The 25,427-nt window shown below is 33.2% G+C and overlaps 3 protein-coding genes across 3 annotated transcripts; all 3 read right to left on the bottom strand.

Annotated features, from left to right (window-relative positions):
- Nucleotides 1-4,387: 4,387 nt before the first annotated feature.
- LOC107854441 (histone H3.2) lies at nucleotides 4,388-5,171 on the bottom strand. Its single transcript, XM_047397154.1, has one exon. It carries the CDS (start codon nucleotides 4,987-4,989, stop codon nucleotides 4,579-4,581), a length of 411 nt encoding a protein of 136 aa, XP_047253110.1. The 5' UTR covers nucleotides 4,990-5,171; the 3' UTR covers nucleotides 4,388-4,578.
- An 11,501-nt stretch (nucleotides 5,172-16,672) lies between these two features.
- On the bottom strand, nucleotides 16,673-17,789 carry LOC107855199 (G-type lectin S-receptor-like serine/threonine-protein kinase LECRK1). Its single transcript, XM_047411784.1, has 3 exons — nucleotides 17,614-17,789; nucleotides 17,159-17,497; nucleotides 16,673-17,090 (listed from the first exon to the last, which is right to left on the bottom strand). The coding sequence occupies exons 1-3, from the start codon at nucleotides 17,787-17,789 to the stop codon at nucleotides 16,673-16,675; spliced, it is 933 nt and encodes a 310-aa protein (XP_047267740.1).
- A 574-nt stretch (nucleotides 17,790-18,363) lies between these two features.
- LOC107855202 (probable serine/threonine-protein kinase DDB_G0280111) lies at nucleotides 18,364-24,835 on the bottom strand. Its single transcript, XM_016700195.2, has 8 exons — nucleotides 24,484-24,835; nucleotides 21,531-22,005; nucleotides 20,847-21,012; nucleotides 20,691-20,741; nucleotides 20,356-20,538; nucleotides 20,123-20,222; nucleotides 19,035-19,810; nucleotides 18,364-18,946 (listed from the first exon to the last, which is right to left on the bottom strand). Exons 2-8 carry the CDS (start codon nucleotides 21,992-21,994, stop codon nucleotides 18,590-18,592), a joined length of 2,097 nt encoding a protein of 698 aa, XP_016555681.2. The 5' UTR covers nucleotides 21,995-22,005; nucleotides 24,484-24,835; the 3' UTR covers nucleotides 18,364-18,589.
- Nucleotides 24,836-25,427: the final 592 nt, after the last annotated feature.

Consider the following 25,427-nt stretch of genomic DNA (forward strand, 5'->3'; position numbering starts at 1 on the left):
ATGTATTATAGAATCGTGTCACCTTGATGTGGATACGATAGCCTAAGAGCAAGTCAAAACTAAGAGAAGGGCGCGAGAAGTAAAGATAGAGAGAGAACAGTCCTTTGAATAGAGTCTATTGCATTCTACAATAATCGACGGACAACCCTAGCACATTTAGCATAAACTGCTGAAAACTCGAAAGTCATCTCCTGCCTAATACAATTGACCGACCCGCCATTTCTTTCCTTCAATAATGCCTTCGCTTCACATGAATTTCAAACATTCCGTTACAATTCAAATTAGTTTACGTTGTTAGAAATATATTATTTAAGTTAAAGCAATTGAATGGAAAAAGGTTTGTTACTAGTTACCTCCTCATGCAGCTACAAGATAAAGCTGCATATTTGTTACTCTTGCTTCAGCTTTAAATTGTGTTCTTTATCTTTTAATCCGAGTCTTACAGTATTTGACAATTCAGAATGTAATTATTGTACATTTATCATCTTTGCTCAACTCTTGGTTTAGCCCCCCTTTCCATAAAACTGGTATTTATGCAATCAGTATGGTATTTGAGTCTCTGGCCTCACCATCTACTGACCTACCTAAGTTTAAATGTTCCAATTTTGAATATAGAGAAAGCTACTCAACTTACAACTCTTTTAAGGCATACCAGCTATTCAGAAGACTGATAGCCACATATAGAGTTTCAGATCAGGTTGGTAATCTTGTAGATTTGTACCAACAACCTTAGGTTAGACAATGGACTAGCTTATTCAACAACTTAAAAAATAGAGAAGAGGCAATTCCGAATAGATGAAACCATTTGCACTTCAAATTGTATCATCAACAATTCTGAATGTTACACAGTTTCGAACTTGAACTGATGAAAGTTAGTTCATTGATCGCAAAAAGATAAACATGTGTACTTCTATATTTGCAATAGAATTATAGTTCATAAATGCTTTCCATGAAATGTTATGCTTATAATATCCATTGCATAGTTCACTCCAAGCCAGAATATAACATGAATGTAAGAAATCAACAAAAGTGTTGAGCACTAGGAATGTTAATGTCCAGGAGACTAATCAATCTATTAGCACAGAAGAGATCAGATGAAGGAAAAAAGGAAAGCAAGAAAAGGAATCACACAAAAAGTTAGCCCCAAGAAGAACTGCAAACCTTTAGTAAAATCAAACAGAAATTTGAGAAGGTAAGCTGAGACCCCTCTAATGACGTATTGCTTTACAATTAATAGCATATTGCATTGACAATACAGAGTCATAGGGACATAATGACTTAGCTAAGTTTTGCATAGACAACTCACAGCTTAAAGGTAAGAACGTAGATAACAAACAGATAAGCAGCGACTAAAATTTCAAGATCACAAATTCTCATGACAAAAAACGTGCAGTAAAAAGTTGCATCAGCATTTTGCTTAAGAGAAGTGGAAAATACTCCAGGCACTTTCATGGGTAGTAATCAACTTTCCTTGAACCTTTATTCTAGAAGTTGTACATTGAATCAACTTCCAAGCTCAAGGAAAGAGTAGCAAAGTAAGGACAAGCAAAAGCACTAATCAAAAATTGAAATGCTGACGACGAAAGAAAGTGGAATTTCCTTAAAGGATTTATCGAAACAAAAAGCTAGCGAAGCAGGACCCATTTTTAAGATACAGATAACTCAGTCCTTGTTTAACTTGGAAGTTGCAATCAGTATCCTCGTTTCCAGACAAAACTTAATTTAGCACACTTCCACATCATAATAGTATCTTAAAGCCACAAAAGTCTTAAACGTGTTCTCATCATATATAATGACTTTTTCCCAACAAAATATACAATTCAGAAGCTTGTACGAGATTTAGAGTAAATTCATGTAGTTGCAATTACGAGTGAGATTGAGAGTTGAAATCCTTCAAGATTTAGTATCTGTGTCCCTTTGTTTATTTAATATTAGTATTTAGTACTTAAATAACTAAAAGAAAATTTCATACCTCCATGTGCAGATTGGTTTCCAGTTTAGGAAATATTACAAGCTCAACGGGATGTTTAACAGGCATAACCATTTGTGGTTGTTTAGATTAAATTTTCTGTTCCTAGTTGCATTTAGTGACGTTTGTATAGCATCAAGGGTTACTTACAGGAACTTGTTGGAACTTGGAACAAATACCAGAGAAGGACAGCAAACATACCAGAGAAAAGACATACACATAGATCTCAAACATATTGTGGTCAAAACAAGTGAAAAGCATGGAAGATGGAACACAGAATTTTACAATGCCAAACTCCAACATCTAAGTCTTGAGGAGTAACCCTATATGATGTTACTATTCCCGGCTTAGACATCACCATTCTGTGGATCATTTCAGCATTAGGCCACAAATCAAGAGAAATAAATATCAAAACTCCACAAGAAAGAACAAGGCACATGATAGTCGTACTAAACATGCCAACTAATATGTAGGCTCTACATTTGCTAAACAAAAGTTGCAGGATTCACAGAACTACATCTTAGACCTTTTTGTCTAAAATATTGTGAGAATTTATTACTGTTAGTGAAGTAACACTACCCGGAATGAACTTAACTATGACCAATCGATGTTAGAGTTAAGGCTATGGAATCCAGACCACTATAGTTGTATTTCTTAAGCAAGTCGAGCAAAAATGTTGTGTGATGTTAGTAATCTAATAATTTTAGGGAAATCCACTCTGCAAGCATGGCTGCAATAATTCTATACCACCATTTAATAAAAGCTTTTTTTTCCACCATTTAATAAAAGCTTTTTTTTTCATTTGGCATAATATCAATATCATTCAATAAAGTCAAACAAGTTTGTAGCCAGCACTCTTTATCATTCTCTTGGCTAGTCAAGCACACGATTACTTAACATCAGGAGAGCCAACAAACTTATCACTATTCTCTGCAGAAAATACTAGTCTCCTGAACTAAATTCTTGGAGAAAAAAGAATTTTCTGCTTGATCCCGCTTACTAGATTTCACATTTATCAATTTTATGTCTTGGTGGGAGCGAGATGAAGGTTATCACTTCTTAAGAATGAACAAAGTGAAAGTGAAAGAAATCAATTTGCACCTTTTTCCTTTTCTGATTCCCGAAAAAAATCCTAAAGCAATCACCTATTTAGGCAGCAAACAATTAGAAAGTAAAGGGGCTTTCTAAGCTATAACTACCACATTCTTTTTTTATTGTCATATATTCACAAACTCAATCAGTTCTAAGTATAAATTTAATTTAGTAAGACTTGCAGGAGAAAAGATGTCCGAAAGTAGATTGGACTCATCTCAAGTTCGAAATGAAAGAAGTAATAAACAAGGCATATTTTGCTAGACAACGAAACTAGAATTACCATATGAGGAGAAAGTAAATGCAGAGGCCGAACACTTCTCATTCAACACATGTTGAATTAAGAGTAGAGATTCTTAGAAACAGCAGAGCACCTGAGTCAAAGTGCCCATAATCTGGCATGTTTCCAGATCTGCAAGCAATGAGAATGCTTCAGTTGTTCTCCTAATATCAGTATTAATGGCTGAACACTTCAAAACTTACAGAGAACAAAATGAAAAACTTTTAAAAAATCAATGTGCCGTCAGTGAACAACTCCGTGTAAAAGAGATGCACTCTTCAATGTCAACATGCTAAAGCAGTCTATTTAGATACAGAAAATAAATTTTCAAATGCCAATCTTCAATCAGGTTATGAACATCTTGTTTTAGCTTCCAAGGCAAAGTCATAGAAGTATTAGAACAAACAAAGCAGCCTTAACATTATTGGTGTAAGAAAGGAAGAATATTCTTAACTTAGACTGTTAAGAAGGACCTCACACACACAGAAATTTCAGAGGACAAATAGCTCAAAACTCTCTTTATTTATGTTCATTGTTCGATGTCATGATATTTACACGAACACCTAACATCACAGCACATTTGCCCAAACAACCTCAAGATCTTCAATTTGATAATCATAAATGAATATACCACAGAAGGTTTGAATGAGATGAGCAATTTACAACTTTTTAGACTTAATTTGGAATCCTACTGTTACTTGGAGATGAAATCTCAAAGAGATTAGTTCAATCTCAATTTAAATGATACAACAATAACGTTAAGAAATGAGGACTATTAAGTCACTGTTGAATTAATAATACCTTGAACATTACGCACTATATTGTAATTGGGGTTTGATGCATGACCCTTTCTAATGCATTTTTCCACACGATGTACTCTCTGAAAGCGTCTCAAAAAGCTCATGTTCCTTACCACAATTGCAGCATACAAGGCAACAAATAATAAAGATGATAAAATGAACTTTATGGAAATCCTTATAATCTGCAAAGCAACATGGAAAACACACAAAATATCCTCCAAGTCATGATATGAGCAGCACCTTTAATTGAAACGAAATGGAACTACACAATTCATTAATAAGACGACTTCAAAATAGTACCAAACCAGAGGTTTACTTGTACTTGGATTGAAACAAGTCATTCGATTTACATCACCAACACTACCATTCAACACAAGATCAAAACAAAGCCCTAACACAAAACACAAAATTAACCATAACTATAAAAAAGCCTCATCCTAAGCCCTCTCTCCACGAATCCTCCTAGCAAGCTGGATATCCTTTGGCATGATGGTAACCCTCTTAGCATGAATTGCACAGAGATTGGTGTCTTCAAAGAGTCCAACGAGGTATGCCTCAGCAGCCTCTTGTAGAGCAGCAACAGCACTGCTCTGGAACCTCAGATCTGTCTTGAAATCCTGTGCAATTTCCCTCACAAGCCTCTGAAACGGGAGCTTCCTGATCAACAACTCGGTAGACTTCTGGTACTTCCTGATTTCTCTGAGAGCCACAGTTCCTGGCCTGAAACGGTGAGGCTTCTTCACTCCTCCAGTAGCCGGAGCTGACTTTCTAGCAGCCTTGGTGGCTAGCTGCTTCCTTGGAGCCTTTCCACCTGTGGATTTGCGGGCAGTTTGCTTGGTACGGGCCATTTTGATTGTTGTGTGGAATTTACCTGAAGAAAGAAACTGTGGATCTGGAAATGAATTGGTTGTGGTGGATTTGGAAGAAGTGTAATGGGGAAATTATATAGGAGTGAGAGTAAGTAGGCGGGAATGGTAGGAAATTGGAAATGCAGTTTTTGAGATTGTGGGCGGTGCAATTGGGAGTGAATAGCATTCGTTGGATTAAGAAAATTTGGTATTGACGGTCTAGATCTCATAAGTGTTTGCTTCGATACCGATCCGCGTGATACTATATCAACAAATGAACATTAGCCACGTGGATTATCATCTTGTTTAGGGCCAAGGCTACAGATAGTTGGCCCATTAAGGGATTGGATTGGACCTGTTTGTATTCGAGTTTTCTCACGGGCTGCCTCTGTTTCGGGGATATTTGCTCTTCAAATTGGTGGTCTTTTAGGGTGTGTTTGGTATGATGGAAAATATTTTCCTGGAAAATAAGTTGGTTTTCTACTTATTTTCTCATGTTTGGTTGGTGAGTGAAAAATATTTTCCGAAAAATATTTTATGGTGTTTGGTTGGTGAGTAGAGACTATTTTTTAGAAAAATATTTTCTAGTGTTTAATTTGTGAGTGAAAAAATATTTTTTTAGAAAATACATCTAACTGTTAACTAGTCTATCAGTGCCTCTAGCAACTCAACAATTTGTAAGAATTAATTTAAGCATAAGAAATAATATCAATATCGAATACTAAAATATTACAATCACTAAATTTAAGCAACTATTAATTGGCAAATATAGAAGACATTTTTCAATATTTTGTCAGGACAATCTCAAGATACTACAATCAATAGAAATATAACGGAACGACAAGCTTATTTAACCTCGTGAAATAAGTTACATTGATGACCAAATGAAATATGCAATTAGCAAAAGTAACATAGGTAAGTTTTCCTCTATGCATATGAAAATAACAATACATTCAACGAACATTGAAAATGAAAAAAATTTGGGCTTCATTATTTTTTATTTCAAGCAGTGAAAAATTGAAGAAAAACACAGTGAAAAATAATTTTGAGTAATGTAAATTTTTTAGAAATGTGAATTTTTTGAGTCATGTGAATATGAGTGTTGTTGGGTGAGGAAGAGGAGTGGGGGTGGGGTCATAAGTTACATTTGTCATTTTCAGGAAAATGACTTTCCTTGGCCCATGAGGGAAGTCATTTTCCCTCAAATTGAGAAAAATGAATTTTTGTGGAAAATGTTTTCCAAACATTTTATTGCAATCAAACAAGGGAAAATAGGAAAACATTTTCCATCATACCAAATACACCCTTAGAGAATGTTTATTGGGCAAATCATATAAGTATACAATTTAAGAGTCAATATTATAAAATGAAAAAAAAAAAATATATACATAGATTGTATATTGTAACTCATAGCAATACTTCTTAGATTGCAACCAATAGCAACTTTTAAATTAAAAAAAAAAATTAATAAGACTTTTAAAACAAATAAACTTCTTCAAAAAGATGTTTTTATTTTTGTTCAAAAAAATATATCCTTTAAAATAGATGTCAGTTACTAAAAGGATGTCAATCACTCCATATTTCTGTCAAAAATATCTTTTCTCCAAAAACTGCTTCCTCTTCTTCAAAAATGATTTTTCCCTTCATTCACCCCTAATTTTTAAAATCTTAATCGTCAGGATTTTTTTTATTCAACTACAAATTTACACATTTCTTCTTCTTCTTCCAAAACTTAGAAATCAAATTCCGAGTGAAACTCAATATTATCCAACTTTTTATCACAATCGTTGAAATTCTTTTATATAATACAGATTTACATATTTTGATTGCAACATCTTAATAAGTATTATCCAGATCTTCGATTTTTCAATATCATTTTCATCCACTAAAAACATTAATAAGCAAGCATCATTCTTGTATATCATTCTACATACCAAATCATAGATAGAAAATTCAAATTTCAAAAATAATTTTGTATATGATATCGGTATATAACATGGTTAAACTTGGTTAAGTTTATGTTTGGTAAAAATCTAGTTTTCAAATAATTTCACATAAAAATCATAACATTTTTTATTGTAGTTTTAATACAAACTACATACATTGAGATCCCGATAAAAAATATTATTTAGTAAATGAGATATATATAAACTGATTTCTTATATAATTTCTTATATCATTCCTCATTTTATTACCATTTTCATACACTAAAATATGTACAAAATTCTTGCATACTAACATATAAGAATAAAAACAAATAAGAAATACACCAGTTTTTATACAAATTTCAGACCCCCAAAAAATAAAAGCACACCAAATAATATTTCATACGCAATCAATACACTAATTTTATTTGTTTCTAAGTTGATATGAAAAAAATTAAGTATACACTAATTTTATTTGTTTCTAAGTTGATGTGAAAAAAATTAAGTAAAACAATTTATATACACTCATTTCATACATATAAGTAAAATTATAACGAGGAGAACATACTATATTATGCATCCTACTCATACAATACATAGCGAAATAAAATCCGATACAATACACAATAAAAAGCTTCTACTACTAACCAAAAAAAGTAATAGACTGATCGAAAATAATTGAACTTTTCGTTCATCTCCTTCTTCACATAGTTCATGATTTTCTATTTATTTTTTTTTGTAAGGAGACTCTTAAGCCAATTTTTCAAACATAATTGTTGATGAAACTATTTACAATTCCATGACATTACTAGATACTCCAACATCTAGACAAATCCACTTGAACAAGATGTAAATCTTATAGATTTTAATTCTATTCTTGACCTTCTTAAAAATGTAGATCTTCTATGTTTCAACCATCTTCATCTTCAAGTAAACAATTTACTTTCATTACAATTTGGGTTGATTCTCAGAAGAAAAAATTGTTATACAGCTACTTTCTCTATAGGAATTTTTTTCTAGATTTGTATTAAGAGAAAAAACGGAACAAATAGATCTTTCGGTTTATTATTGATTTGTATAGAAAGAGATTTAATAAATTTAAAATATTGAATGTGATGGAATTAGGTGGATAATTATGGGAAGAGAGAACTTAGGGAATTTGTTTTTCATTTACATTAACCAAAACGTGCAAAATTAATAGAAGATAGATTTTTTTTCCACTTATCTCTTTTGATAAATTAAAATAATTATAGAATCTACTACAACTTGCAATTAAAAACTTAAATTTATAATTATAAAAAAGTAGAGTTATAACTTGCAATAAACTTTCTTAAAAGTATATTTAGGATAATTTTCACTTACAAAGGACTACCACTAGTTTTTATTTTTCAAAATCTACCAAAGATAAAAGAAAAAAAAAACAGTTATAATAGCATAATTTAAGTAAACAATTTAATGATTGATATTTTATCTTATTTATTCTCCTACTTTATTTTTCAAATATTTTTTTTTAAAATAGTGAATAAGATAACCGAAAAAACAACACATTTATTTGATGTTTTTTTATGTTTTTAAATTTAATTAATTTTATTCAATGAACATTAATTTTTAATACTTTTTAAGAAAAAACATGGGATAATACCCACAAAAATACCTGAACTTTGACTGGATTTCCAGTTGAGCATATTGAACTTTGCAGGGGTCCTATTACCCCCCTAGACTTTTTAAAAATGGAATTATTACCCTCCAAAACGCTATATTCAGTTTTGGAGTAGAAAGTGTAATACACGCTTCAATCTGATATTGACACGTATATTTTTTATTTAAAATTAATTTTCATTTAATTTGTTCTCCATTTTTATTCTTTTCATCAATTTTCAACATTTTTCACCAAAATCTTGATTTCTAATTCTTCAAATTTGGCTTTTATTTTCTTAAAACAGCCATAGCAAATCAAAACTTGACCACTGAAGTTTCTTTGTATCAGTTTCCACAAACAATCAAGCTCTATAATGAATATCAATTGGAAAAGATTTTCACAGAACAAACACTCCAAACTCCAAGGAAATAAAACTGTGGATAATATCAACTGAAAAAGATTTGAGTCTCATTTGAGTTTGTTACAATTCACCAAATCGGCGATTTCATTGCTTTAGGCCAAAATCTTATTTTTCTTTTTAGCAGAATGGCAATTATAACCATTTGAGGTATATCGTATTTTTCTTTGGTGAATGGAGCTAAAGCTTCATTCCCAACTAAGTTTTTTTTTTTTATCAAAATCTTGATTCCTAATTCTTGAAAGTTGATTGGTGGTGACAAGCTTTTTTCACCAAAATCTTGATTCCTAATTCTTGAAAGTTGGTTGGTGGTGGCAATGGTGGGTTAATATTGGTAGTTTGATGGAATTGAAGAAAGACCTATTTGGGGGGTGTGTGTGTGTTTTGAAATTGGTTCAAATTGATGTAATTGAATTGGATTTGTTAAAGATGACCCAATTCCAATTCAACAATGGAGCACCAATAGAGCACCACTGAAGAGAAGAAAGAAAGAAGAGAGAAAAGGAAGAAGCACTATTGAAGATAAGAGAAGAAAGAAAGAAAGAAAGAAGGAAGAGGAAGGAGATATAAATGAAAAATAAATAAAAAAAACATAAAAAATTATTGTTTATTAACAAATTGAGGGGATTTCTGACTAAAAAATAAGGTTTTATAACGATTTTCATCACTATCACGCACCCAATGCGCGTGAATTACACGCACATGTAAAAGTTGACAGATATATGCCATTAAAATACAAAAAAAAAAGTCTAGGGGGTAATAGGAACTCTGCAAAGTTCAGTATGCTCAACTGAAAATCCGGTCAAAGTTCAGATATTTTTGTGAGTATTATCTCAAAAAATATCATTAATGATAGTAAATTCTCCGATTTATTCAAACCACCTCTTATACAAATTCCATACACCATAAAATTATTAATACATTTATTTTTATATCGATCATACACCATAAAAATACATCAATTTCTATACATTTTAGACACATAAAATTATTGATACACCAATTTCTATATATTTCAGACATTATAAAATTATTATTATTGATACACCTATTTTTAAATAGTTCAAACACCATAAAATTATTAATACAAGTATTTTTAAATAGTTCAAATACCATAAAATTATTGATACGTCAATTTTTAACTATATCAAACACCATAAAATAAAATTATTGATACACCAATCTCTATATAATTCAGACACTATAAAATTATTAATACATCAAATTCTAAATATTTCAAAACCATAAAATTATTGATACACCAACTTCTATACAATTCAGACACCATAAAGCTATTGATACACCAATCTCTATACAATTCATACACCATAGATACACCAATTTTCATACAATTCATAGCCTACACAATAGATACATCAATTTCTATACAATTCATGCGTCCTAAAATCATTGATATCCTCCCCCCCCCCAAGTTTCATCAGAAAATTCTCAAAACTCATCAAAACTACCAGAAGATCTAATCTAATCGGCTTTTTTCTTTTCAACACTCTTCCTTTTCAACACTGTACAAATAGAAGAACAATTATTAGCAACAAACATTCAAAAAAATCCAAAATGTCCACCGAAAATCATATCCACCGCCGCCACCGCCATCCCGGCTTCCTCCACCCTATCTAAAACCCATAACTTAAACTCCAGAATTTCAAACTTAGCTAATTTTCATTACACAAATAGCACAGAAAGGGATAATATATTATACAATTGTTACACCTGGTTTCAGTATAGAATTAAACAATGGTGTCCGAAAATGTATATGATAGAAGGGATTGAAGTCGTCGAAATCAGGCAGACCGCTCGACGGCAGATCGCTTGCTGGAGTTGCTGCCAGAAGATGGGATTGGCTGTTGTGCCTCCATTTAGGGACATTGGGAATTAAAAGTTAGGGATTTGTATATGAAATTTTCTTTTGAGGCTTGGATATTTGAGGAGGATGGAAATGAAGTAATTTAGTTTTTTTATTTTTGTACGAGAAAGAAGAATGTGAGAAAAGAGTTAGAATTTTTAATATAAAATGATATTTGATAGATTTTATAAATAAAAAAATTGTTATAAATGTATTTACATTATAGTGAATATCTATCAAGATCTACTTTGATATATATTAGGATTTGAAGCATCCGTCTTTTACTCAGACTAGGAGTAAATTTCTCTATAAATAGAGGGGTTTTGTTTATTGTATTTACAATCTGACGATCTCTCATACCTCAAGAGAAGAAATAAGAATTACTCTCTTTATTCTCTCTACTCTTCTTCTTTATTCTTTCTTATTTTATAACACGTTATCAGCACAAAGCTGTAACCAATTGAGTAATAATTGAGATAAAGCTGCCCAAAACGTGATCTGTCAATTGCTCAACATACTTGAGGTATTATTTTTCTTTTAATAATTCCTCATGAGGTATGATTTCTTTTATTAAATAATTCCTCTATCTTGTTCCGATACGGCAAACAGCAATGATCCACGGTTAGGACAATGCACTATTTTAATATTTACATTACGGCAAACAGAATAATTTTGATTTGAACAGAAGAAATATAAAAGGGTTACATGCAAAGGTCCATGCATATCTAAAATTGCGTGATACAGAAGATTGATTGGAAATTTCTTCTCTCTGTCTGTGTATGCTTTACACAATTTATATATTTTTATATTGGATTATTATAACATATCTATTGACATTAACTCTTCTATATAATTTCAAGGTTAGTAATTTGTTATCTGTATTTTGTTACTAATAATATAATCATTGTTGGATTTGAGGAAAAATAATTGGTTTGTAACCATTATGTTTTAAATTTATTCCTCGAGAACAATATTATCAAAAGAGATGATAATATGTTGGGTTCAAGTTCCATCAATTTATGCCTAAGACGTCTTTATATGGATAAGACGTTGAGTTTGAATCTCAATGCACCATATTGATGATATTATGATGGCTAAGACAAAATAATGAATATTCGGTGAAACATGTCCCATTAAATATGCTCCATTCCTTGAATTGAATGTGGTAGCAATATATCATATGTATGCCTCAATTTGCTCTTGTAGTAGCTATCATAATTTGATACGCTTAAGGTATGATTATATTCCATTCCTGGGGAATGAGAAACTTATTAATGCAAATGTGCACTTGATTGTGATTGTATCACAACTCACCTCTGAAAGAGATTGAATAATTTTGAAATCTACTTCTGAAGTAGTAAATCTGAAATTTACTAAAGCAAAAACATATATCATGGTAAACTTGGAGTTTACTAGATTAAAAGTTCATAAGTTGACATGAACGATTGCGATACCCCGAAGATGTGTGTGCTGAGTATTGAACATATATTGAAGAATTAGAAAATTCTTCATGAACTTTAATGTTGCTTGTTCTCATGATAAGTTGGTTGGACCAACTAATTTTGGAATTGGATCTCTCAAAATCTGAAAAGAATAAAAGGTGAATAAGGGCCCATTCATCTATCATGTGATATGTTGAAAAGATACATCAATAAGATGATCACATGTACATTCATTGTCAACCTGCAGTTTGACATTCATAAAGTTGCTTGCTCAATAAAATTGAGTTAAGAACATAATTTTCAGATTGTGCAATTAAGAAAGTTATCTTGATGATGATGGTTTGGCATTGAATGCCTTCGATAAATAGCTAAACCATTTTTAATGAGAACAAAATTTCATGTATTGGTCTAAAATATGATATATTGCAATAACATTTGTATGCATTAGACCCATAAATTATGATTATTTCTTCCTCCTTAATTGGTTCAAGGTCATGAACCAACTATTCCATCAAATAATTTTGATGTGCGGTATACGATTAATGAATATACCATGATGCACAAAGATGGATTCTTCAAAGAAGATGAGGATAAATGTTAGTTTTCCTAACATAAGGGGGAGATTATAAGCAGCTATGAAATATATTAGGAATTATCATAAGATCCTCATTCATAAGATAATTCAAGTCAAATGCCAAAAACATCTCATATTTAAGCTGCAAGTGCTCCTATTTTGTATCCTTGAAGGACAAAGTCTATGCATGCATGAAGCACGGTAGACTAATCGGTTTCAAATGAAACAAGGAGCAAATAATCATAATAAGAAGGCAATGTACTCTTGAAGAGCCTACGACATAACACTTCATGAAACCTTATGAGAGGTTCAGGTACCTGAAAATAATGAAGTGATGAGATCTCAAAATATTATGTCGCATTGTGAACTGATACGAAATGATATATCATCAATATATTTGACACAATATTGACGCAATTTTGTGAAAGATTACGAGAATCTAAATTCTACGTTTATTTAAGCATGCTGACGTAGAAACATTTATCAAGTGACATGAAAGGATGCATTTTGGCAAGCGTAAAACTTATTTGATTTGTAGTCCAGACACTTGAAGATGTCACTCATGAAATGTTGAATATTGTCACTTGACAAAACTTATGTGAAAACTTTTAAGGATTCAAACTGCTTGAAGCATATAAAAGTTTCTGGAAAACTTATTTATAATCCTTATATTGTATAAGCTTATTGCTTGAACATCATTGGAACTCTTGGAGAGTTTTCAAAGTAATAGATTATTTGCTGAAATTCAAAATATATCGAATTGAATTGGTTTTGAAGTATCATATCTTAGTGTAATTGATGCACTTATGTACCTTGCAAACACTACAAGGCCTATAACATTTTCAGTCAATTTGTTAGCAAGGTATATTTCTGCTCCTACTATGCGACATCAAAATGGGATAAAATACATGAGCCTGTTTTATTCTAAAGATTGCAGTCCCGATCTTATTGGTCATGCTGATGTTGGGTACTTATCTGATCCGCATAAAGCTCGATCTCAAATAGGATATGTGTTCATATATGGTGGTACTGCCATATTTTGGAGATATACAAAGCAGTCTATCGTAGCCACTTCATCGAATCATGCTGAGATAATAGCTATTCATGAAGCAAGCCGAGAATGTGTATGGTTGAGATCCATGATACATCTCATTCGAGAAAAATGTGGTGTGAAATATGACAATCTACCCACAATTTTATACAGAGATAATTCAGCATACATAGCACATCTTAAGGGAGGATTCATAAATAAAGATAGAACAAAGTACATTTTGCCAAAGCTTTTCTACATATATGAGCTACAAAAGAATGACGATATTAATGTGCAACAGATTCGTTCAACTGACAATGTGACTAATTTATTCACCAAATTTTCTCCAATTGCAACTTTCAAGAAGATGCTACACAAGATCGAGATGCAAAGGTCAAGGATGTTGTCATTAGGGGGAGTTATACGCGCTGCACTTTTTTTCCTTTACGAGGTTTTGTCTCACTGGATTTCCCTTGTAAGGTTTTTAATGAGGCAACCGAAATGCGTATTATTAGAGATGTGTACTCTTTTTCCTTCACTAGATTTTTTTTCCTACTGGATTTTTTCTAGTAAGGTTTTAACGAGGCATATTATATACCAATTAGACATTCAAGGGGGAGTGTTATAAATGTATTTACATTATAGTGAATGTCTATTAAGATCTACTTCGATATTTATTAGGATTTGAAGCATCTGTCTTTTACTTAGACTAGGAGTAAATTTCCCCTATAAATAGAGGGATTTTGTTCATTGTATTTACAATCTGATGATCTCTCATACCTCAAGAGAAGAAATAAGAATTACTCTCTCTATTCTTCTTCTTTATTCTTTCTTGTTTTATAACAAAAATAATGTTGGTATGTTTTGTAATATTGACTCTTAAATTGTACATTTATGTGATTTTCTCATGTTTTATTTGTTCTAGGCATAGATTCAGTGTTATCTAATTCACAAGACAAATATTTACCTTTAATATTTTCAGTAAAAAAAAGTTGTCATGCACAAATCATAAACCCCAAGTTATGTCTTATAGGACATAATAAGTTCAGTTTTAGAAGTTTATATCTTAAGAAATTGTTTGGTGTGTGGTATAAATTATCATAATTTTGAGATAAAATGTAAGATTATTTTATCTTATGTTTGGGTGGAGGTATTACTTAGTCAAGTGATTATTTACCCCGTCATCTATGTCTTAGTGATGGGAGAAATTATATCATATATATATAAGAATCGTTTAATAGAGTGTATAAGATAATACTGAATAGAGCGTATTAGTAATGCAGGATTAATAGGGGTGGGATTAGTAATACTGGCAGTAATAATGCTGACATTATTTTTTATGCAATGTTTGGTTTGATGTATTGAAAACAATACATATTGTTATATTTTAAAAATAATATTGTTTGTTTACAAAAATATCCTCGACATACTATAAATTTGTGCATCTTCTTTGCAAAACTTTATTATTGTTTTAAGAAAATCAACAATATAACTAATAACTTACTTTAGAATTTTAAGATTTAATCATTCACTTTCAGGCATTATTATTATTTTTTGGTTATCTTTTCTTTATTTGTTCATCATTTGTTTGTTGTTCTCACTTTGTGGTGTTCTTAAGTTGGAAGAAGGTACGTGTAACTTTTGAATGAGACAGTAGAATCGTTGTTAACATGTGTTCTGTAGAGTGTTAAAGCTAAGCAAAAAAAATATTTTTCTTTGTGATATATCTTATTTACAAAATTAAAGCTCGTATGCAATCATGCAATTTGTTTTCGGATTTGACCAATAAGTATTTTTAAGTTTATGGAGTTTTTTTTTTTTTTTTGGCTAAAATTATTTGGAGGGATATTATCATCTTGATAATTTGAAAAGAAATAACTCACATTGAATAAATTGAAAAAGATATAGAAAAGACTTAAAGAAATTTGCGGGCATTTTTGTCCGAACAATGTATTAAATAATACCACACTTTAATGCATGGATTATCAAAATAATACATCCTCCCAAACGGCTCCATAGTGAGATAACTAATCCCCGGATTAATTTATCCTGAAATAACTTATTCCCAACCAAATGACCCTTAAGGGGCTGTTTGGTGTGGGGTATAACGGATAAATAATTTTTTGAAATAAAATGAAAATTTATTTTATCTCATGTTTGGTTGGAGATCTTAGTTAGTATCGAGATTCTTTATCCCACTGTTTACACCATAGTGATGAGATAAGTTATCTCATATACATGATTGGATAGCTGATCTCAAATAATTTCGAATAACTAATTTTAAAATTCATTATCTTGAAATAACTCTTTCCCAATCAAACTACCCATATAGTCGTACTACTGAACTTATGCCTAAGGCAAAAAAAATAAATTATAACAATAATCTGAAGGTAAAAGTCATGCCATAAAAGACATAAATTTGAGTATATGATCTTCTTAAGATTGAGGAGTGGAATGTATTTTCTTCATTGTTAAAGAGAAAGATTAAAGTACGGATATATCGCCAAAGCTACAAGAATGGATAACTGCTGAATATATATGAAGTAATTGAGCAACCTATAACAATTTGTTAGCTATTTTAATTAATGAAACAAAATGAAGCATATTAAAGCTACAAGAATATTATAGCCAAGTACTATTACAATTTTAATTAGTCATAACTTGAATTGAGAAATGGGGGCATTGGAACTTCCACAACCCCTTCTAACATATGTACTACCCTTCTGATGGAGGGCCTGATATTTGGATCCTCTTGAATGCACCACATTGCCACTTTTACTAGCTTCTCTACCTACCTCATGTCGCTTAGCGCCTCGTCATCATCTTGTACTAGATTATGTAGCAGTCTCGAGTGGAAACAGTCATACACCCGGTCGATCAGTATTATTTCCTCTTCATTCTCCATTGCGGTGTCCATACACTTCCGGCAGCAAATCGTTTCTAACAAAACAATGCCATAGCTATAAACATCTACTTTGGCAGTCACGGCTGTGTTCCTGAACCATTCTGGTGCAACATAGCCTTTGGTCCCTCTAATGCCTGTCAGAGTCCGAGTTTGATCCTTCATCAAAAGTTTTGCCAATCCGAAATCAGAAATCCTTGCTTCAAATGAATCATCAAGCAGGATGTTTTGAGGCTTTATATCACAGTGGATGATCTGTGTGCTGCACTCTTCGTGCAAATACAAGATCCCTCTAGAACCATACTTCCTGAAAAATTCATAATCGCTCTGTTGGTCATAATAATATAAAGGTAACCTGACTCATTAAAGATTAGCCTGTTTCCGGTCACATTAGGATAGCCTGTATCAACCGTGTGGCTCCAAAAGTATGCCTCGTATGCATTTCCTGTTGGTAGTGCAAAGGTGTTCAGCACAAGATTGCCATCGGGTATCAACCGGAACTCAAAATGCCCCCTGGAGAAGTTATTCTGTGATGTCCTAGAAGACAGTGACTTTGTAGTGTCTATTGTTTGTGTAGGCAAGATTGTATCAGAAGGGTGATCAAAACTTTGCCACAGAAGGCTAGATTCGCTGCTAGCAAGGATGAAATTCCCTGTATCCAACAAAGAAGCATAAGAAACACCTGTGTCTAGAAAACTTGGTGGAATTGACCACCTGGATTCTCAAGAACAACTTGACCATCCGTTTTTAGCTCAAGTTTAGATCCTTCTGGAGCTGGCTCATCTCCATTTGCATATCAAACCAGTGTTTTGTTTGGTATTTTGTCGAACCAGATTTGATGAAAGCCTGACGCAAAGTCACCAGAAGGTGATAGCCATGCTGAAGAATTACCAGATGCAACAAGGGACGACCCAAGAGTGATGTTACTAGCCTGCGCAAATGCAACAAATCGTGCAGCAAGAAAAAGAACAAGAAAGCCAAGAAGCTGCAGAAAATGGTTTTCCATATGGTGAATTATTAGATCATCAAAGTCCTGGGAAAATTGAGAAGTAGGAGTATAACTGATAGAGGTTTTCTCAATCTTATGTCTGGGCTTGTAACGTGCTATTCCTTCATTGACTGGGCACTTGATTTAATGAACAAAAACCAAGGCGACTTTAAGTCTTTTTTTTCTTTTTTCCCCAGAATAGAGTCATCGTCAGGAATATGACTGCCAACTAATCCCGTGTGGAGAAGTCAGACTGAGAATTTTACCGCTGACACTTCTATCACTAGTTTTACTCGTTTTCCACTTGGGGTCACACACCTCTACCATTCCATTACGTACCCAGTGGGCAACTCTGCCTACAAGTCTTAAGCAAGTAGAGGAAAACCACCTAGTAGTTATTTTGTCTCTACTAAGATCTGAACTTTGGTGTCACCATTGGTGACACGAGGCTATTCTATATGCTTAATCCAAATGTATCTGCAAGCATGCATATCATACTTGATCGAATATCCTCGCAACTCCAGCGACAATGACATCCTTTGCAACGGAACAAGAAACGGAGCAACACAACAAAATAAATTACAATAATCAATTGGGGATAACAAATCAGAACTTCGCGAGAAGCTAATGGATATGATAATAAGTTCAAAATCTACACAATCAACAATGCAAAACAACCGGATCAGTGTTTGTTTTACATCCCCTTGATTCATGCTTCCCGAATCACATCCTTGTATAACTGGAAGAGAATCTTGTAAAGGAAATCTCAAATTGTTAAATTGACTGCCTTGCCGGCCTAAGTTTAGCTATAACATCTTTTAGAAACCTGCCCATCCAGCAGGTTGGGTCGCTGATTTGCTATCTATATTCTTTAGTTCACCATAGCGCTGAGAATTTTTTGACTCATTGAATGTAGCCATCATCTGAGAGCTGGAAACTGGCACAGCCCTAAAGCTATCGGTTCCAAATGATGATGTATTTATTTCAGATGTCTCTCTGTTCTGGTGGCCATTTCTTGTCCTGACAGATCTGGGATTAGCGTTAACTGGAGTAGCTTGTTGCTTTGGATCATCATCAGCAAATGCTTGCCAGGGCTTTGAATCTGGACTCACGTGACTCTGGCCAAATAATCCTTGCTGAAGTTCCCAAACTGTTCCTCCAATATTATTTTTTTTCTGTATCAAAAATGATTTTAAATTGATAATTATTGAAAAGTCAGTTATAAATGTACTAACAATGTGAGTTTAAGAGCAAAGGATGTACCGGTGGAGTACTGGATGGTTGACTTCCAGGAGAAGCTTGATTCCTCGTGGTGTCTCGACTTGGTGATGGAGTTCTAGCAGCAAGAGCTTGTTTAAGCTCCTGTATCTCCTGCCGCTGTGATCGGCATATTGCAGATAGCTTTTCATATTTAGATGCTATTTCAGACTTCTCCATGTTGGCTCGTGACAGCTGTTGCTTCAGTTTCTCAACCTCAGCTTCCATGAGCTCTTTTTTCTCTGGTTGTTTAGCGTTATTTCCAGGGTTTGGTTTATTGGTACAGAATTCTGCAACAAAAGCATTGTATGCTTCACCCTGGGAGCCAGTTGGCCCCTCTGACTTTGACGATTTATTACTCCCAACATTGAGACCTGAATCATCCTGGAAAAGGTTTATTTCAAAATCCCTTGATGAGGCTTCCCCTGCTCTATTGGCTGGTTTAGGTTGCATATTATTTTGCACAGGGTGGGAGCTGAGACTTTCCTCTTTCAAGGGGCTAGTTTTATAAGAAACTGGAACCTTATTGGGATGACTCTTGTCATAGCTTGAGGAACTGTGCCGTATCTCTTCATCAAATTTGGGTCTGGTTGTCTCCTCTGAAACGGAGGCACTTGTCGCATGCTGGGTATTCCAGAATGCACCAATTGGACCAGTAGCCACACCAGTTTTTGAATTATGTGATGCAAGAGACGCGTTAGGATTAGATTCTGCAGCCGGAGGAGGCGGTGGAGGATTTCTGCTGGGCATTGGACTAGTCTTACCTGCAGCTCTCGAAAATCCTGAAAATATAGCAGGTATTAGATTCATTGAAGTGGTGAGCCAGGATTTGGCACTTCATGGTGTCTACATCCACAATGCAGTAGAGGTATCACATTCCATATAACTGACAAAATGAATTTTAGATGAGGGAAATTTGGTTCTTTATTACTATAAAATAGTAGGTTAAATGAGTAAATTGACTCAGTGCAGTAATCTATCCAAAGTTACCATCCTACAAACTTCATGGATAAAATATTAATCAATAACAAACCTGAGAAATACCTATGAGTAGTTCACAATGAAAACGAAAGATCTGGGAAAAATGTTCTCACCTTCATGCCCATCAATACCTTGTTTCTGCATTTCAGGGGGTCTATCGGGTAACAACTTTTGCAGCTCATCAGGCAACAGACCATTTGCACGGAACCACACCTGCCATAAAATCAAACAAATTGAGTTAGAAAGCTTTAGAGTAAGGTCAGCCCTTATGATTGCTATGGGCAGCACCGCTCTACAACTAACCTAAGTTTATGCAGATGAATGGCCAATCAAGCAAAGCGCTTGCCTGCGTGATATCTGGTCTGGCATCTGGTGATGACTGAAGCATATCTCTTATTAGATCTATGATTGAAGCACGGTATTTTGGTAATTCTGGAATCCGGTAATTGCCATTTAAAACTTGAAGTTTTGATTCACCATCAAATGCAGACTTGAAGTAGCATATCCGAAAGAGTAAACAGCCAAGGGCCTGCAAGACAAAAGTGTCGTTGTCTTCTAAGATAATCCCGTAAGTCTAGGTAGAAGAATTCTTTTTGATTGTTAAAGAAAAATCTAGGTAAAGGATTTGCTGTTTCCAAAATCATCTTATATGATACTGTATCTTCAGTCTGCTAAACTTACCCATATGTCTACCTTCTCATTTATAAGTTCTCTTCGATACAAATCCCACATCTAATGCAAGAAAAGAAGGGATACAGAAGTCAGCAATCAATACCATCAAAGATAACAATAATCAGTAACAAAATAACAATAATCAGTAACAAGTCCTCAATCAACCTCAGGAGCTCTGTATGCAGGTGTAGTGTGTTTCCTTATGTTGTCCTCCTCGATTCCCATTTCTTCAGGTTTCTCAAAACGTTTGTGATTGGTTGAAGTACTGCCAAAATCACACAACTTCCACAATCCATCAGCACCCAGCAAAAGGTTCTCGGCCTTTAAATCTCTGTAGAACAGGAAACACAGTATAGAATGAAAAAAAAAAAAGAGAAATGATGTAAATAAATTCAGTGCAGCCGGTGACAGTTTTGCCATCATTGGATCTCTTAACTGTTCATTTTTGTAATTGAAATTCCTAGCCACTTATTTCAATAACTTGAAACAACTCAAAGTCATAAAATTGTATTCGGAATCAACAGAACCATTGAAGTGATCATTCAGTAGTTCTAACCACAAACAAGGGAAAGCATAACAGATGACAATTTAAGGGAATGAACAAAATTAAGCTGAAAGCAAATATATAGACAGACATGGATTACATGACAACATAGTTACCATAAGATGCAAAATACTGAAATAGTCCAAGCAAAGAAAGAGGAATTATGAAGCCCTAAATCACTAAACAGATGAAACATAGTAAAATTATTACAAACAAAGCCTAACCTCAACTGAAATTAGTGCTAAAAGAAAGTTTCTTGTCGTCATTTTAGAAAACTATTCGGGCTTAAGAGTTTCCATCTTTACCTGTGAGCTATGGGTGGGGATTGGCAGTGCATAGCAAAGACCGCGTTGCACACATCCCTGAATATTAATAGGACCTGTTTCTCCTCAAAGAAGCCAGCTCCTCGGTTCTCAAGGACACTAACCAAGGACTGGTCACAATATTCCATGACAAGGAGAGCTTCCTTTGTACGACCCACATCCAAGATTGCATGCGCATGAAGTGTAACAATATTAGGATGGCCCTTAAGCGATTTCATCACTGAAATCTCTTTCAATACTAGATCAAGTGATTCTTCATCATTAACAATAATATGCTTCAATGCATACTGCTTTGAACCATGTAGCACATCTCGGGCTAAATAAACACAAGAGAATCCGCCCTCTGCAATTGCATTGCGCACGTGAACTTTGAGATTGCCAATATCAATGGTGCGACCTTCAAGCCCAGTCTGTTCCTTGGGCATAAAAGGTTTGAATCTCCACATCTTAAATAATTCTATCAAGAGAGAGAAAACCACTAAGAACCATGGCAGAGATAGGAGATTTAGCAAAATAAACAGTGAAATTAGAATCTGTTTAAGTGAACTAGCTATACAACCAGCATGAGAATACCGATAACACTGCAGATATTTAAATTAGAGAGGCACAAACAACAATATTACCGCAAAAACATCACTCCTACAAATACAAGAATAAAAATAAAAAAGGTGTTAAACATTTTTCAGAAATAGATCTTTTCTTCTTTTGGCATGTGAGGGGCAAGAAGGCCGTCAAATTTAAGCTTCCACAGGATCAGGAGTAACAAACAAGAACAACTACAAACTTCGATCATGTTTAAGAGTGAGTTAGCTAAATAAATAAAGTAGGAACAAACTGGAGCTGCAGGCCCTTGAATCAGATCAATATTTGGGACTGATGACATATGGGAAAACTCAAGAACCTTGACCGATGAAAAAAATGGTCCCGTATCACTAATATAGATTTATTGTCCATAAGGTCCTGCTAGACAATATTACTGCAGACAAATGTCCGAAGATCTATCCACCACCATAATAACCTTTAATGTACAGAGATATTTATGGTAAAAGATCCTTTCTTATAGAAAGATAATCACTGAATCTATTCACTACCAATACAAGTAGATACCGAGCTCCATTTAATGCTTGAAACATTCTTCTACTATGACATAGAGAAAGAAAGAAAGCTGTGCTTTTAGTGATCAATTATTGCAGTGGACTGCCAAATATTAATGGAACACCAAAATTAAAGACAAGCAAGATTCTATATGAACCGTTCTGTCCGTATAATCTACATGTTACTGTTATTATAAGCCTAATTGATTGCCCTTTGTCCCCGTTTTAAGGAGTTAACATGTAGTCTACTGAATGTATCAAGTGTGATCAAATTTGTTGATTTCTTCTCTTCTTTTATGAATAAGTAGATAAAATTGGTTATTATATGATAATGATAATCAGCAGAGCTATCTAAACCTGATTATTTTGGAAGTGATGAAGAGAAAAAATAATTAAAGTAATGAGTACAGTATTCCAATTTAAAAAAATGCCCACGCTGAGCTTCATTAAATTTTTTTAATTTGTACAATTATAAACTTGCAATCCAGCAAATGTTTGCCTGTAGAGCACCGAATTAGCCTTGAAACACACACAAACATGCCATTTCCACGCAGATTCAAATCAGTCACATAAAACATAGACATATTTCAAGTTCACTGCATTACAATTGTGTCCAAGTTTTTTCAATATAGTGAACTTATTTTGTTCTATAAGTAATGATATTATTATAATGGTATAACAGCAGTTAAGACAGTGCATTGATAATTACAAATTATAAAGTGTGCAAAGTTCAAATCATATCTAACATGGAATCTACATCATTTACAAAGGCCATGTTGCACCAAAAGGCTAGAAAGGAAACACAATTGTGCTTAAGTATGTAAGTTGCTCTATGTTTGTCTTCAACAAATTTCACACGGCTACATTTTTGCTTTTCTAACTTTTTATTCTTTTTACAGATCCAACAAACTCAAGCTGCTGTCAACTGTTAAATCCTGAAGGGTTTCTGCTTACAGAAACAGACCCTGAGGCGAGATAATGCTGCTTCAGTCCATTATCTCAAGGAGTAAGTTTCTTTCCTGAGCATCTACTAACCTTTAGCGCTGTACTACTTTCTTAGAGAACCTCCATAGCACTAACCTCTGCATGTTTCCCGAAACTACAACAACAACATCCCAAGTGCAGTTCCGTGAGTGGAATCTAGGGATGGTAGAGTATACGCAGACCTTATCCCTAACTTGGGAGGTAGAGAGGCTCTTTCCGATAGATCCTCAGCTAAAGGGACATTATATCAAAGCAGATACCAAAAAAGCATGACAAAGCATTCCGAAAAAAAGAACCGTATCTACAACAAAATAGTGCGATAAAAAAAGTATAAGAGACAGTAGATAGAGACAAAAATCTGAGGACAAGCAACTATAGGAGAAATACTACTTCTACTACTACTATTCCCAAAACTCTGGGATGATTTCTCATTGACAACATGAAATGCCAAAAATGTACATATACTGATATAGCTTAGTATGCTACAATTAAAATATACTGAAGTTTAATAAATCAGATGCCGAAATCTAACATAATAATGTCTTATCAGGCAATGGATCCAAATTCCCACAAAAAGATTCTTTATCTATAACCAAAATAGTAAACTAGAAGATCCATTTACACCCAATAACAGCTCCACAAGATCAAATTTTGATCAAGCAAAACAAAATCAATTGATACCATATACCAAATCAAGACTGAAGAAACAATTTTTACAGTATTGAAACCCCAAAGAAAAATCAAGATAACATTTAACTAATCCAATGATAGTTCAAGAACCAACTTATCTGACTAAAACGAGCACTACCCAATTTCACTAAATCCAAGAAATGACTAAAAATATTGTAAAATTCTACCTTGATGCAGCAAGATACCGATTGAGCACAAGAAAACAAGTCAAGCCAAATCAAGAAAGCAAATAAAATTTCCTAAAGTCAGTGCATTTAAGAAGCTTTGATTTTAAAAAAAATGATGGGATCTGTGAGTGAAGATTTGGGTTCTTGGGATTCAGGGGATTTTGCTTGCTGGTGAGATCTAAAGAAAAAGTGTATAGTAATCTTTTTATTCTATGGATTGTGTTTTCGCCAATTGGCTCTATATGCCTTTTTATTCTAAGGGAAATCACTTTTTTTTTCTCTGATTATTACTATAGACTATATTGATTTTTTTTATTTCTTTTATTTTTGGTTTGTTTGTTTGTTTTCAGTGGTGATGTTTCATCTGATTTCTTTATCCTTTTTTACTCCATTAAGACATCTGTTTTTCCTTTTTCCTCATTTTCTAATATTCAAAGGGGAAATAGAAAAAAAGTTAAAGTATTCTGATGGAAAAAATTATCAGGTGATCTTTTTCTTTTCTAGATTATATAAATGTTTCTTTTAGAGTTGATTAATATTTCTCCAATTGCTAAGAATAATTATGTGCAGTAAGTTACTTTAAAAAGTTAAAGAGTATGATTGAGTTTCATCCTCTGATTTGAAAATAATTCTCTTTTCTCTATTAGATTAGATATTGTGTAAATTTTTTAAAAATTAGTGATTCGCATGTTAATATAATTTTATCATTATAGTTGAAAAATAATATATTCAAGTGAGATGTATGTTTATATGTATAAGTAAAAGTATTCATTGTGATATAATAAATGAGAAAAAAAGATGACCATCATGAAAATTGAAAATGAACTCAAGCATTGTTTCAATTTTAAAGTTTAACTTGATTCATTTATTATCCATCCAAAACTTAACAACTAACCAATTTATTTTCCTCCTTGTCAACTTTTTCTTTTTGTCATCATTATCGT

The sequence above is a fragment of the Capsicum annuum genome, chromosome 1 (assembly GCF_002878395.1).
Source record: "Capsicum annuum cultivar UCD-10X-F1 chromosome 1, UCD10Xv1.1, whole genome shotgun sequence".
Classification (NCBI taxonomy): domain Eukaryota; kingdom Viridiplantae; phylum Streptophyta; class Magnoliopsida; order Solanales; family Solanaceae; genus Capsicum; species Capsicum annuum.

Coding starts and splice junctions, on each gene's coding strand:
- LOC107854441 (XM_047397154.1), bottom strand. CDS start 4,989: ATGGCCCGTACCAAGCAAACTGCCCGCAAATCCACAGGTGGAAAGGCT.
- LOC107855199 (XM_047411784.1), bottom strand. CDS start 17,789: ATGGAAAACCATTTTCTGCAGCTTCTTGGCTTTCTTGTTCTTTTTCTT. Junction 17,498..17,613: donor TCAGGCTTTCATCAAATCTG/GTTCGACAAAAT, acceptor TTGAGAATCCAG/GTGGTCAATTCCACCAAGTT. Junction 17,091..17,158: donor CCTAATGTGACCGGAAACAG/GCTAATCTTTAA, acceptor TGAATTTTTCAG/GAAGTATGGTTCTAGAGGGA.
- LOC107855202 (XM_016700195.2), bottom strand. CDS start 21,994: ATGTGGAGATTCAAACCTTTTATGCCCAAGGAACAGACTGGGCTTGAA. Junction 21,013..21,530: donor TCCCCACCCATAGCTCACAG/GTAAAGATGGAA, acceptor CCTGTTCTACAG/AGATTTAAAGGCCGAGAACC. Junction 20,742..20,846: donor CTGCATACAGAGCTCCTGAG/GTTGATTGAGGA, acceptor TTCTTGCATTAG/ATGTGGGATTTGTATCGAAG.